General features: G+C 32.4%; 1 protein-coding gene and 1 pseudogene across 1 annotated transcript; both read left to right on the forward strand.

The window, feature by feature from the left end:
- LOC107416397 (MND1-interacting protein 1) lies at positions 1-3,841 on the forward strand. Its single transcript, XM_016024889.4, has 3 exons — positions 1-127; positions 265-1,966; positions 3,044-3,841. The coding sequence occupies exons 2-3, from the start codon at positions 305-307 to the stop codon at positions 3,560-3,562; spliced, it is 2,181 nt and encodes a 726-aa protein (XP_015880375.3). The 5' UTR covers positions 1-127; positions 265-304; the 3' UTR covers positions 3,563-3,841.
- Positions 3,842-8,563: 4,722 nt separating this feature from the next.
- On the forward strand, positions 8,564-11,517 carry LOC132804014 (calmodulin-interacting protein 111-like; annotated as a pseudogene).
- Positions 11,518-16,092: the final 4,575 nt, after the last annotated feature.

A 16,092-nucleotide genomic window follows, 5' to 3' on the forward strand; every position in this document is an offset into this window, starting at 1 on the left:
CGTTTAGACCCAAACCAACAACAACGCACTCTCTTTTGGCTTAGACATCTTCTTCTTCCTCTTGTCCGTCTCTTATTTTCATCAGACTCAGAACCCAACCGAACGCCAAAGTTTTACCAACTTCTCTGTGAGTCTATTCAAATTTTCGCATTCTGGGTTTTCATTTCAACTACTTTTTTTATTTGTTTTTAATTTCTGTTTTTGATTTTTGTTTTTCATTTTCATACTCTTTTCTTAATCTTTAATTCTTTATATACACCGCAGATACATACATATATATATATATATATATATATATATATACATGGGTTGCACTGTAAGGGAGAAGCATATCCGTACAAATCGGAGACCCCGATCGGTGAAACCAGAAATTGATCCAAGTTCTTTCTTAGACAGAGGATCAATCCCCAAATCCATACTCGAATCGGGTCTCAAACCGTTGAGTCACCATCTGGGTCCTAACGAACCGACCCAGAATCCTAATAATTCCAATCCAAACCCAGTTTCTAATCCCAACCCTAATTCCAATTACGATGATAGCGGTTGGGGTTATTGCACTGAAGAACAGTTGGAGGAGATTCTGTTTAAAAACTTGGAATTCTTGTACAATGAAGCTATATCTAAGCTTGTACAATTGGGTTATGATGAGGATGTTGCGCTTAAAGCTATTTTGAGGAATGGCCATTGCTATGGAGGAATGGATGTTTTAACAAACATATTGCATAACTCTTTGGCATATTTGAATAGTAGTTGTGGTAGTAGTAATGGGAATTCTGATGAGTCTGAGCCCAGTTTCGCTGATTTGAGGCAGTTGGAGGAGTATTCACTTGCGGGTATGGTGTGTTTGTTGCAACAGGTTAGGCCACATTTGAGTAAAGGTGATGCCATGTGGTGTCTGCTAATGAGTGATCTCCATGTGGGTCGTGCTAGTAGTATGGAAATTCCGGTTCTTCCTTCGTTGGGTAATGCCGGTAGTGTATCTAGTCCCGTTGAGAGTGTTAGTAATGGTAACCATTCGGTTGGTGTTGTAACCCCTCCCCTTTGTAGGTTTCATAGTGGCTGGGGTTTTGGAAATGGTGGAGGTTCTGAATTTCCTGTTCCTGGCCTTTTCTCTTATGGTGCTGAGGTTACTTTGCAAAGAGACATTGAGTGTCCAAAGAGGTTTAATCTCTCTCCTTCAATGAAGTCCTTGTTGAAAAGGAATGTTGCGATGTTTGCTGCTGGTTTCCGAGCAAACTCAAAGCAGTTACAGCCACAGGCAGTTCAAGCTTGCCCTAGTACTCTGACGAGTGGGGATGCCTCGGTTGGCGCTGGTGTGGAAGTTTCTGTCGATCAGTGTGAGGAGTCTCAAAGTTCAAAGAACCAGGAGGTTGTTAACTCGGTATTGAACAAATTTCGTGATTTGAATCTTGATGAAAATTTAGAGCTTGTGGCTGAAGATCAGAAGGATGAAGTTATAGTAACTCTCCTTCATCAGATCAAAGATCTGGAGAAACAAGTAAAGGAGCGGAAAGAGTGGGCTCACCAGAAGGCAATGCAAGCTGCAAGAAAGCTTAGTCATGATCTAACAGAGCTTAAAATGCTGAGGATGGAAAGAGAGGAGACTCAAAGGTTGAAGAAAGGAAAACAAACTCTTGAGGATACAACTATGAAGAGACTTTCAGAGATGGAGAATGCTCTAAAAAAGGCCAGTGGTCAGGTGGACAGGGCAAATGCTGCTGTAAGACGCCTTGAGACTGAGAATGCAGAAATCAGAGCAGAGATGGAGGCTTCTAAATTAAGTGCAGCAGAGTCTGTTACAACTTGTTTGGAGGTTGCAAAGAGAGAGAAGAAGTGCCTGAAGAAGCTTTTAGCTTGGGAAAGGCAGAAGAGTAGGTTGCAGGAGGAGATTGCTGAAGAGAAAGAGAAGATTTCAGAGCTGCAACAGAACTTGACTAAGATCAAGCAGGATCAGAAAGAAGCTGAGGTATTTTGGCTTTTATTTATGTTTCTGAACTTACACATATGCAAAATTATACTTTTTCTGTCTTATTACAGGGAGTCATCATATTCCTATGATATGTAAGTAAATTTGATTCGATGGCTGTTAGTTTGAAAATTAAATTGGACATAAGTGCATATAAGTGGCTAAATGCAGATGTAGAGTTGGAATAGATGGTACATATGCATGTATAAATGAGTAACTTGTACAAGTTACTAGTCAAGTGAAGCAATCACTGTGGTCCTTATACAGTTTCAATCTTAAGAATTAAAGATTGGTAATTAAGCCCCCTATCAAGGAAGATGAAGGAGAACACAAACCTTCAAGAGCTGAAAAAAGATGGAAGAAAGAAAATACAAACCTTCAAGAGCTAAAAAAAGATGGAAGAAAGAAAAAATGCAAGAGTAATTATATATTAGTAGTCACACAAATTGACAAACATTCCACCTACTATAAGAGGGACTGCAAATTGAGTTTAGGCGGTAATGGACGATCCAGGTACTCTAGCCAGGTATAATGAGAAGCTTTTTATGATGATACTTGGTATTGTATTAACTAGCTTTAATGTCCAATGTTGCAACCAATTTTTACTGTATGAAGCCTTTGGATGATTGTGTCGTTGCTGGGGCACTTGCTATATATTTCCTTGTAATTTCAATTAGCTTTACTAATTAGGTCCTCAAGCAATCGCTCTAGTTCTTAAAATGCTCCAATCTTAAGGATCACCATTGATAATCCTTGTACTTCTTTCTCTATCTAGTTTAATTAACTTTCTCCATTATGGTTTTATATTGGTGTATCAAATGAATCACAGTGTAATGATCTAGTGTATGATGATTAATGGCCTACGGTAATTCTGTGGGTAATGAAATCATGTGTGCTTCAATTCTTTTCCCTTTTCTTGGTACTGATTCCATTGCCATTGTTTTTATTGGCATCTCAACGCTTGTATTTGTTAGTCTTCAATTGAAATGCCTGAATTTTTCCATTTTATGCTATTAAAGATTGATTATTTTAATCTGATTGCATCCTTTGTACTGTGCATCACGTGCTGCACTGCAGTTAAAGTGGAGACAGGAGGTGAAGGCGAAAGAGCTAGCCCTGACCCAAGTTGAAGAGGAAAGACGTTGCAAGGAAGCAGCTGAGGCTAGTAATAAAAGAAAGCTCGAGACCTTACGCCTAAAGATAGAGATAGATTTTCAGCGCCACAAGGATGATCTCCAAAGGCTTGAACAAGAACTTTCACGTCTAAAAGCATCGACTCAGTTTACTGAATTGCATAATCCACCAAGTACTTTGTCCACTGGAAACTTTGAGGGGGCAAAGCCTCAAGGAGAAACAATTGCGAGGCTGCTTCGAGAATTAGATAATCTGGAGGATTCTTCTGAGAAAGAAGTGAATTCTGATAGGGAATGCATAATATGTATGAAAGACGAAGTCTCGATTGTCTTCTTGCCATGTGCTCATCAAGTTCTGTGTGCGAGCTGCAGTGATGATTTTGGGAAGAAGGGTAGAGCTACATGTCCATGTTGCCGGGTTCCAATTGAACAGAGAATTCGTGTTTATGGTGCAAGTTCGTAAATTGGCTAGAAGTATTATGCAACCAGCCTTTGCTTTTTCTGGCATGCTAAATGATTTTGTTTTCTTATTTGCATAAATCATTCTGAACTTGTTAGAATGTATTGTGGGTACATCAGCAAAATCAGAATGCATGTAAATAAATAAAAAAAAAAAAAAAAAAAGGTTTATGTTTTATGCTTCCAACTTGGAACACAAGTAATATGCTAAGTTGGTTGTGACTTTTGAGACCTTTTTTCTTTTCGGACATAATAAGAGATATATCCTTTTGAGACTTTGAAATATCTTAAGCAGTGGCCGGTGCTATTCATTTCTCGATTACCTTTTTTTTTTTTTTTTTTTTTTTTTTTTTGTTTTTCAAAAAGGCTGTTAATTAAATTTTCTTTCCTATTTTGGTTTTGAAAGTTTTTATTTGTCTAAAAGCATTTTTGCCTTGGTTTGTTATATATTAATTCTTGAAATTACATTACATAAAGCAAAGAAAGTTGAGGGTTTAAACTTCCAAAAGAGAACTCTAATCGATCTTAGATACAGAATTTCATAGATTTTTTTTTTTTTTTTTTTTATTGGTGGGGTGGGGGAGCATTAATTTAGGTGTTTTGGTAACCTGATCGATTTTTAATTTGGTTTTCGTTTGTGGTTAGACTTTGGTTTTTGTTTTTTATATCTAATTATATATAACTTACCTCAAATGTTGTTTTTATGTTAATTATTATTTGTTAAAAAATTCTATATGCTACTATTAACAAACATTTAAAATAAATAATAATAATGAGTTATTAAGTTCTACCTTAATATTAAAAAATAGATGATTCTAACAGGAAAAAGTCAAAAAAATCTACAGAATCAAAAACAGTAAATATTGCCAAAAAAACCGAAAATACCTATTGAACCAAACGCAATAAATAGATTAGGATAAAATAGAGCGGAAAAGAGACATAAAAGGAACATAAAATAAATTAGCAAACAAACAAAAGGAACATAAAATAAATTACTAAACAAACAAAAAGGAAGGGAAGTGATAATACAAAAAACTTTTCTTTGAACTTAGCTCCTATGATTCTTAATAGTAATGGTACAAGGCTACTACAAATTTATTTATGAAATGATAATATATATTAAAATATTATTTATTGATATATTTATATAATTAAAATATAAAAAAATAAAATTTTAAATTAATAAGTGAATTTTTTTTAAAATTAATGTAATGTAGCACATTGTTTATTAAACAAATTTGTTAAACATTTTGATAACTTTATTATCATTGGTTTTTTAAACTCAATTTAAAACTCAAATCTTATTCCAAAGCAAATAGGTAAAAATACTTGCACCAAATAAACCTCCTTGATACTTGCTAATACCTAATAAACTCGGTGATAGTAATTAAATAAAAAATTGGTAATAGAAAAAGAAAACTTGCTTTAAAGATAGAAATGGATAGTCCTAATAAATTGGTAAAAGTAATTAAAGAAAGATGGCTTTAGACTTTGTTCCAAAATACCGATAGACCTTGAGCACCGCAATCGATGACCCCCTAAAAGCTTGTGCAGGAACTTAGAAGACCCCATCAAGTTACAATTAGAAGCTTTATTACTAAAGCTCATAAGCAACAAAATTTAGCAATTTACTAATATTCAACAAAATTTGTCCTCTGTTTTTGCTGAGAAGCTAATCCTCCGAATTAGTAGGCATTTTTCAGGGAGAACATGAACTCTCTGTTTTCAGCTTTTGTTGAATATTAGTAAGTTCCTAAATTTCGTTGCTTATGAACTTTTGTAATAAATCTTCTAATTGTAATTTAATGGGATTTTCAATGATTTTGGACAGCAAAAGTCCCTGCAAAAAGCCTTTTGAAGTTCTCTGTGGTGCTCGTCTATCTTATGGAGCTAAGTTTCAAGCTATCATGATTTGGCACAGTTTTTTCTTTAAAAAAATAAAAATAAAATCAATTTAATGCTATTATAATGCTTTCAATTTATGATTTGGTACAATTTTATGCATTGAATCAATTTGTATATAGATGGAATGAAATGATTAATCTAAATCTAGGTTCTTTAATCTTATAAAAATACAATCTGAACCTTTTCAATCTAGTTGAGACCGCTGTATATTTGATTAACGTAATACTGCAACCATAAAATGTATAAATGCTCCAAAAAACATAATAAAAATAAAAGTAAAATAAATAAATAATAGAAGCCAAAGTCAACAAATTTTTTTTTTGGTAGTTTTTGCAGCATTTGCTGCACTGCCACTCGAACTGGGGCAGGGAGGAAAGTCAACAAATTTCTACGTTAGTAAAACATAAATAAATAATAAAAATGCTAGAATCCTAATCCACTATTTGGATTGTCATGTTCATTTGACCCCTTCTGTTTACAATTTTAATTTTCTCAAACCAACAATGAATATGTAATGGTGGTGATTCCACACCAGGCTCAATAAATAATTGAATTTAGAGCAGAACTGAGAGGTCGGATTCCAAATTTTTCTCTCAAGTACACCCATTACCAAACAGGGACATCACTCTTTGACACATGCGGATAGCCGCCCCACATATATTTTATTTCATTTTTAATAATAAAATATAAATAAAATAGAAATACCATGAATAAAATATTTTTTTTTTTTTTTTAAAAATCTGCATCTTCAAGTAACTTTGATAATGAGATGATAAATTTACCAATTTCATACCTGTTTGATACTACAAATTCATAAAAAATCATTAAATCTATTAAAAAGATTTAAATGATTGAAAAATTTTTGAACTCGAGATTATTATTTGAATAACATTTGAAAGTGAATCATAGGAAGTGAAATTCACTAATAAGCCGTGGTGACTCAAGCGAGTGAGATATAGAGGAAATGGGGCTAGAAAGCAACGATTGCACAGAAAAGTAGAAAAGTAAAATATGAATTGGAGGAAGTGCGCCTAATAGGCAGGTAGGAATGGCAGGGTTGGCAAATTTTATAGTATGACTTCACAAATCATTTATGATTAGTAGTAAAAAGTCAATTGAATTATTTTTCCTTTAAATCCTTTCAATTTTATTTTTCTGTTAATTTTGGATGGAAAACAAAAGAACACATCTCATTTATTTTCTTTCTTTTTCTTTTCTTGCATTTCCCTTTCACCACATCAATCTAATAGAGTAAATCATTGTATCTATCGAAGCCTATATGTTGGTAAATGATAATATCTTTATTTAAGTAACTCACTAAATAATCTGAAAAAAAAAGTGACAAATTTAATCAAAATTAGAATTACTTTTAAACTTTAAAAAATTAAATGGTTGGCTTAAGGACTCTATTTGCGTTTTTTGGATTATTGACCGTGGTCCTTAATTTTTTTTTTTTTTGAACTTTCTTTTTACATCCTTGAAATTCCCATGAAAACACTACATGGCATTTTTTTTTAATGAACTTCAATATATTTTACTACAATGTTAGAGGTTTAGAGCATTAATTTTCAAAGGCAAATACTATTTTACCATTAGAATTTTTAAAATTTGGCATTGGTATGAAAATTTCAATGGTAAATATCGATGCTAAATTTTAATATTGATTCTTCAATAGTACATGTTAAAAATTAAATATTATTAAATAATTATAGAATTCATTTTTACCCAAAAAAAATTATAATAATTTATGTATTAAATAGGGATAGACCTCTCAGACTTTGTTATAATGGGACCTACTATCAAATTTTGCTAATTGCAAATTTGGTGCCGAACCAAAAATGACATAGGCAAAAAAAATGTAACTTGCCGGTGGAGAAGCCAAAATGTGCTTCAATACTTATTTTGGACATGTAATGCTATTGAAAATGCTTTTAATAGTCAATACCAATATTAATAAAGGTTGTTCTATGGAAGGAAAGAAAAATGTTAAAAAAAAATTTGAATTACTAAATTAAACAAAGGTCAATTAGGATAGTAAATCTATTTTAGCAATATCTAAGTCAAAGTAATTTTCTGATACGAAGATTTTGAATAAATTTTTATCTGAAGCAACGCATAAATAACTAAGTATTATTAGGCGTATGAGTAAAAATACATACATAAAATTTTGGTTACATGTTGTCCCAGATAAAAAAAATTGTCAACAATTTTTAGACCAAGAAAAATTAATCTAAGTCATATTAGCTTGATATTTATTATAAACATGATTATTGAAGAGCAATATTTTTAAAAACAATATAGTATATTTATTTTCAAAATTTACATTTCCATCGAAGATTTTTTTACTCTTTACAATGTCAAAACTCTATTTTTGTATTGAAGTTTCTTAGTATAGGAAAAACGGCAAAGCCTTCTTTGGAACCACTTTCAAACGCATGAAACATAATATTTTTTAAAATTATTATTATTATCGTATTTAGTATTTTATTTATTTATTTTTATTTTTTATAACTCATTCTAAAGCCCTAATTAACTCCTTGATTCTTCATCGGCTGCTACCGGTACCGCGTGCTCTTTCTGATTCTGTTTTACATTATTTTGCCTCTCTTCTTTTGGTCTAACGTCACCGGACAATAATACCAACGAAAAAACAGGTTAAGAGCTCTGCTCACAGATTGTGGACTTCTGTTGGACCAAATATCAAAAATAACAAACAAAAGAAAAAGAAGAAACCCGTGGCTTCTTATATTGTGCGGACTCGTAGGCTCTTAAAATTGCTTAAATTCTCACTGCCATGTTTATCATTTTTTTTTTTAAATAATATTTACAGTCTAGCTGCTTGTAGGGTTTGTGAGCAACTCCAATGTTATTAGTTGCTTGTTATATATATATATATATATAATTGTTATTATGGGCATGCTATTCCATCACATAAATTGTACAGATCTGATAATGATGATTGCCTCCCATATGATGCCCCATTTCATCTATACTGACAATCCTATGTATGTATATATATATTTATGTATTTATATATATACATATATTAATTGATCATTGATTACCTTTACTATTCCTCTGTAGGTTTTAGACTTCAGAGATGCCTTCAAAGCCAAGGAAACCAAAGACTCTCCATCAAAGGCCACAAATTCTGGATTTTATGTACTGCCTAGAAAAATCTTCTAGAAAATATCCTGCACTGATTGGAAAATCCGCTTTCCACAGTGAAGTCTGTGATGACGATGATGGTGAATTTGATTCTAAAGGACGTACAATTTGGATTTCTGAGCCTTCCATGGTCGCATCTTCCTTCTCTCGGGTTCAATCCTATGAATTTTTTTTATTTTTTTTTATTTTTTTAATTTTTACCATTTCACCGTTTAATACAAGGTTTTTAGTTTTGCCATCTTCATTAGTATTGTATTTGTAGTAGGATATTTTCTAGTATTTTGGTTTTCTATTGGAATATTAACCTGCTTATAATTGATTTTCTTATGAATTATATACTTGCTTACCCGCATATCAACGTAGTCATTAAATACAGATGACCAAAACGAGATTAATTAAATCAACAAACCAAATACTAATAATTCATAAAACTCTCATATGGCACATATTAGGTTTTTCAGTAATTTTGCACCTACTAAATTTGTTTATCAAAATTTTGATAAACAATGATGTAATATTATGTAATTGATTTTTTATCTTATGATTATAGGGCATAAATAATTTATTAACCACTCATATATTGTCACATTATTGTTTACTAAAATTTTGATAAATAACTTTGATAAGTGTAGCATTGCTATAGTTTTTTATATTAATTTCTGTAGATAACAGTAAAAAATCCAAATTGCAGGCTAAAAGATTAATTTTGATGCACCACACATACTGCTTCTTTTTTTCTTTTTTCTTTTTTTTTTTAACGATTAATTTGGTGCATTAATGAAGGTTTTGAACATATGGCTGTTTGTTATTTGTGTTTTTGTTCTGCTTTTTATGTATTTTCCATTCCTTCCTCTTTTCATCTGCTATTTATATATGTATATATATATATATATATATTTTTTTTTTTTTTTCTTTCTTTCTTTCTTTCTTTTAACCCTCCAAATTCTTGCACTACCTTTTATGTCTCTTGGAGGTTATTTGTGTACGTGTTACATCTTGTCTTCCTTCTCCCTCTCTCTCTCTCTCTCTCTCTCGATCTTTCTTGTATTAATCTCATCGACAGGTTTCATTGCCTTCGCGGGATGGTAGATTTTCACAAATCCTTCCTGTCAGCTCGTTAGCAGATGAATGTACTAGGAATTTTGGAATGGATCCAGGTGACCAATTGACATTGATGAAGCTGGAAACTACATTGCTCTGCAAGAATTTTTCCTTCCAATAAGGTGGATTTTGCAACCCATGTTACTTTCACCGTGTATTTCTAATATTTAGAACTAATTCTCACATAGCAATCACATCAAAAGATGATAACGTTAACTTCGATGCAATAAAATGTTTTGTTTTAATATATGTTGTCTTTTTTCCAGGTTGCAAAGAATCGAGTAAAATAGTCTGCTAACATTTTAAACACAATACTCTGTACGAAATGAATATGTATTGCTAGCTGGTCTTGTAAGTAAATGTGAGGAACCAGATAGCTCCATGGTTAATCATCTCTTGGTATATGAATGCAATGAATTAGTTTTAGAGCTGGTTCATTCTACGAATTCACTAGCAAGAAGCTGAACTTCCATGAACATTTCTTCAGAGAAGTCTTATGAACATACGGAAAATGAGGTGCTTGCATCCCCAGGACACCATTGAATCAGTCAAATTCTAGTTTTTCAACTGTTTGTCAGTTTTAACTTCATCTGCACGTGGAGACTCTAGAGTCAATCCAACTAATTCAAATGACTTATCTGTTGATCCTTTTGATATTAGGGTATGAAGTTTCTAGAAGGCTTCTGCAGACATGTGCTACTGCTTGGCTGCATTCTTGTTGTTTACTTAAATGGAAACATCGTGACGATTCCCATACTTTCACAGACTTACAGTTTCAAAGTAAATGGTGCTAGAACATTGTTGGCCAATGGTTCTCACCATATGAGGCTTTTTCTTTAAAACATGAAACAGAAGTATGCCTATGTTTTACTATCGAAAAGACAAGGTTCCGCTTGTGTAGACATTGATTATAGCAATGCTAAAAGCTAATACAGAAGATAACATTTCAAATTTTGGTGGTCTTTGGAAAGAATATGAAATTTTGAAGGAAATTATAGTTTCCTCATCATCAAACACTTTGTCAAAGTATGTAATATAAGCACCAATATCATGGTTTCCTCATTATTTGTGCTTGTATAGTCTATTTATGGTTTCTAGATCAAGTGTTGGCATTTGATGTAACCATGTTAGATTTGGTGTCCGACCTATAAAGGGAGTGCTTCTTCATGGACCACCAGGCACTGGAAAGACTTCTTTGGCTTGATTATGCGTCCATGATGCCAGTTTTAAACTTTTCTCTGTAAATTATGAAGAGAGTGAGCTATCTTTGCATGCAGTGTTTGATTCAGCTTGCCAAGCTGCACCTGCTGTGGTGAGACTTATTCCTTTTAAAATTATTTGCCTTCTACTGTAATATAGAGTATTATCATTTTGTGTTTACTAGTGAATGCATGCTTTGTAAAGCTGCTCAATATCTCCTCCAATGGCCTACATTTATCTGGTAAGCCTAGAGGGATAATAATGATAATAATTTTATTATTTATTTATTTCAATTAAATGGCTAATTGATAGGTATAAATTAACAGGTTTTTTATTGATGACTTGGATGCCATAGCACCTGCAAGGAAAGATGGTGTTGATGAGCTATCTTTGAAAATGGTTATTACATTATTGATTTTGATGGATAGGATTAATAGAACTGAGGAAGTCCTTGTGATTGCTGCCACCAGCAGGCCTGATACAATTGAGCCTGCGCTCAGACCACCTAGGTGACTTGACAGAGAAATCGAAATAGGCAATATGAAATTTCTTTGTGGTGCTGAATTTTCATTTAATCTTTTCTAAAGTTTCTCTGCTTGAGATTTCTCATGGTAGATAGTCCTTTGGGCATGATCTTTTTCCAGGATACAATGTTTTCAATTTGTTGCTATCCCACCTCAGAACTAACATTCACTTGAGAGAACTTACAAATATGTTTCTATCTTATAGGGCCCATTTGTTGCATTGGACTAAACTGGATTGAACTAGACTATTTGAAGTTTTGTCCAATCAAACTATACATAAAAATGATCAAGTACGATCCAGTCTAGTCCTTTTAACACAAACGATTTGTAAAAGTATTCTTTTTCCATTATTGTATTTTTGAGAAATTGTTTCTAACCCCCTTTAAAACTAACCTTTTACTTGAGAGAACTTAGTTTATTTTGGATAAATATGAATTTCTAGATCCCAAATCTTTAGCTAGGTATAATTAAACAATGAGGACTGGTCAAAAAACTTAACACATAAGCTCAAATTTTGAGCAAACAGATATTCAAGGATTAAAAAAAAAAACACTTATATGATAGTCACCGAACATCTCAATTTTATCCAAGTAAAGCTTTCTTCTAACCCCTTAACCAAATCATACATATATATCATATCAAAACAATATAAAAGATACATGCACCAACTCATATATACCTATGCTGAGTGATAACTAGGTGTTTGATTGTGGGCATTACATGCGCAAAGCAGGAAAAATTGCTGAAACAAAACAAAGGCATCATTCGTCACACAAACAAAACACTCAGGGTATCGTATGTAAGCCAAAAAGTCCCACATTGAAAACATCTTTATTTTGAGTACATTTTATATAATGACAACTAAGGGCCGCCTGCCGCTGGTTAGGTTAAAATACTGGCCAGTGCAAAGAAGGTTCGGGCCAAATCTAATGCCATCGAGTGTTGTAGGGGGAATGTGATCCAATATCCGTAAAAAGAAGGGGTTAACGATATTTTCAAAAAGCATTCAATCGCTGCACCTCTACTGTTTTTTTTTTTTTCTTTTTTTCCCCTTCTTCTTCCAGCAAAATCCACACACAATCCTATTGAAAAAAAAAAAAACAATCCTGCTCCACCTGTGTTTTCCATTTATTTTCAATTTCTATTTTATATTTTTTTATCTATGCATAAAAAAAAAAAAAACAAAAACAAAAAAAGGGCATGAATACCCATCGAAGAAGAGTCCCTTGTAACTCTCAATATCTCTCAATATTACAGTAGCAATAATGAAGGACATTAACATCAACACCAAAACACCAACCATAACCCATATTCCAAATCCCATTCCAAACCCAAACTCACGCTTTCCTCTTCTTCTTCTTCTGCATGGCCTCCTCCTTCTTCATCTTCATATTCATCTTGTTTCTTCTTCCTACTCTCACCCCCTCGCATGCTCTCTTCTCCGACTGTATCCCTCTAATCTGTGGAAGATTCGGTTTGTGCAATCCCAGACCCATGTTTGCTATCTTCTGTGTTTTTGTGTTTTTCAGAGAATTTATGGGTTAAGGGTATAATTAGTATATTGAAAAAGAGGTGGGTAGATAAAAAAATTTGAGAGTAGAGGGCAGATTTCATTAGAGTCGTTTAAATAGGGATATTGGGCTAAATTTCCCAGGTATGGGTTAGATAATATAAACGTGGGCTCAACGAGCCCAATGAGACCAGCATCTGTAAACAGTGTTGAGTAATGTGCTAGTTGGAGGGGCCCCCGTTCAGGAAAATGTGGTCTGGCCCTACGTCACAGCCTCCGCGCTGCTGACTCACGACTCTACAGCATAGGGTCTCAATGCCTTAGCTGCCCATTAAAACCGCCCACCAATTTTTTTTTTTTCTTATTTTAAATGAATTTGATTGTGGAAAACAATAATAAGTGCTTTACATTTTATTTCTCTATCCTTTATTTAATTGAAAAACCGAAACCAAAAACTTCAAATAAATTACAAATAAATACTATAATAAATTACATTATTATGACCACCCCCATCCACTTTTTCCATATAAATCAAAAGTTTACCTGTGCTTCCTGGTTATTTTATTTTGCTCTTGTTGTTCACAACCAAATAGACTTGAAAATTTTAAAAATAAATAAATAAGAGCTAAGAAACTTTTGAGAAATGCAAAGTAATTATATAGTATTTACAATGAAACCGGAGAATCAGAACCTTGACCAACATGACTTATGAGAAGAAATCTCCTACTCAGTTTGGAGCTTCTAACATCAAACCAAGAACAAAGAAAGTACCAAATCACAAAAAAAGCAACATAAATAAATCTTTTATACAGTGCTAATTTTTAACATTGTCATGGAACACATACAAAGGTTCATAGTTAAAACTAACAAAAAATGCAGAGCCAAGTACTCTGTAAAACAGGGGGGCGAGAGTGAGAGAACCTTTTCAAGAAAATATTTATATTCGAAGTCTAATATACGATTGAGATCCTTAGCAGCAGCTTCCTACCGACCAAGCATTCTAAATATTTTTTATTTTAATTTTTTAAGATACCCCTTGTTCTATCAAGTATAATCATTTATATGCTCTTCCTAAATTTTTGTTGAACTTTTGACTTTAATCTAAATTCTAAAGTTTATGGAAATTTTAAAATGATGTTTCAGCTTTTTCTTGTTGATGGTGATTACTGTTGGAATCTATTCTTGTGATTTTGGAACAGATTTGTTAATATCATGACAATCATATATGTTACCTTGACGTAAGTTGTGAAGGATATTAATGCATTGGTAACCCTTTTATAGTTCAGTTTATCATGTTTTGTATGTCTAATTGAACTGTGTATAGTTTATTAAGACAGCTATCCGTTAATGGTAGCAAAGCAAAAATGATGTGTGGCGTGTTAACACGCATTGACATATATATTTTTGAGAATTAATTTACTTTTAACCTTACGCTTGTGGATTCTAAGTTGTAAAGGGTTGTTTTAGTGCGGTAATGTTAATTTTCTTCTTTCCACTCTTTTTCCATTCTCATAATCATGGAATTGCTTATGATAGATTCTTTTCCTTATTATCTAAATTGTTATAGAAAAGGTTGATTCTCTTTCTTACTATCATTTTATATCATTAAAAATTTTAAAACGCATAGTTTTGAAAAGTATTATAGTACTGTAAAATTTTTTTAATGTAATATAAGATTTTTAAATTACATCTTCTCAAATTTTAATAGTCTTTTTTACTATATGTTTTCTTATTGGAAAGCTTAAATTTTCATTTTTTCAAAATTTATTTTATTTTTTTTATTTTTTTGGTGAATATCCTTTACTTTGAGCCATGTCGCAAATTAATTCATAAACATTTTTTAAGAGATATTTTGTATTTCCCTTTGGAGTTTTGTGGGTTAGAAAGAAGGGTAATATTAAAGGGAGGGGGGGAATAAGAAGTCAATTTTATCCAAGTAAGCCTCCTTCTAACCCCTTAACCAAATCATAATTATATATAAGTACATCATATCAAAACGATATAAAAGATACATGCACCAACTCATATATATATATATATATATATATATATTATATCTATGCTAATTGATAACTGGGTGTGTGATTGTGGGCATTACATGTGCAAAGCAGGAAATATTGCTGAAACAAAACGAAGGCCATCATTGGCAGGGTATGCTGTGTAAACCCCAGCGTCCCACATCGAAAAACGTGGTCGTTGGAATATACTTTATATAATGACAAGCGAGTGCGATCGCTCGCCTGGTCAGGTGAGGATTCTGACCAGTGCACAGAGTGTTAGGGGTTGATAATGGGCTTCTCTAATACCATCGAGAGTCGTGTGGATTAGATAGTATATTTGTGGGCTCAGCGAGCCTATATGGCCCAATATGTGAAGAGCCTTTAAAGAGGGTTTAGTAATGTGCTAGTTGAAAGGGTGTTCAGGAAAATCAAATGGAATGATTAAAGTCTCGCCCTGCATCACAGCCTCCACAACTAACTCATGACTCTACACATAGTGGGCCCAATGCCTCAGCGGCCCATTACAACCGCCCAGCCAATTTTTTTTCATTTTATTTTATTTGTAATCTATAATTAGGAAAAATAATTGATTGTTAACGGCGATTTGAATATACCAGTCACCTAATTTTTTTTTCTTTCATAAATCTAAAAAAAAAAGTTTAATATATTAATCTTAATCAGATTAAATTTGTAAATAATTAATAAATCCACAATTAAATGACAGTGTCTATAGAATAATTTTTTTTCGCGGCGACTGATTTTCTAAATAATTGTTTTGTTTGTAGTTGAAAAATTCTTTACGTGTCATTTAATAGTTTATTTTTGAAATTGTAATGAAAATGTTAGATTCTGAGTTTGTAAGGTGTAATATTTTATTATTAAGTTCCATTTCGAAAGATTTAAATATAAAAGAAATTGATTTCTAAAATATAATTTTTTTGATCTAAATAAGGTAAGTGATTTTACATGAAGAAGATTTAGCAAAGTATATTCTATTTAATAGGTATAGGAGAAGAGCTAGAATTGATCTTCTTAAAAAACAAATAGAAAAATCATACCCAAACCAAGATAATATGTATAAACTCCTTGTAATGCCAAATATCTTACAGTTACTAAACTTTTCCAT

This window comes from Ziziphus jujuba, chromosome 6, assembly GCF_031755915.1.
Source record: "Ziziphus jujuba cultivar Dongzao chromosome 6, ASM3175591v1".
Taxonomy (NCBI): domain Eukaryota; kingdom Viridiplantae; phylum Streptophyta; class Magnoliopsida; order Rosales; family Rhamnaceae; genus Ziziphus; species Ziziphus jujuba.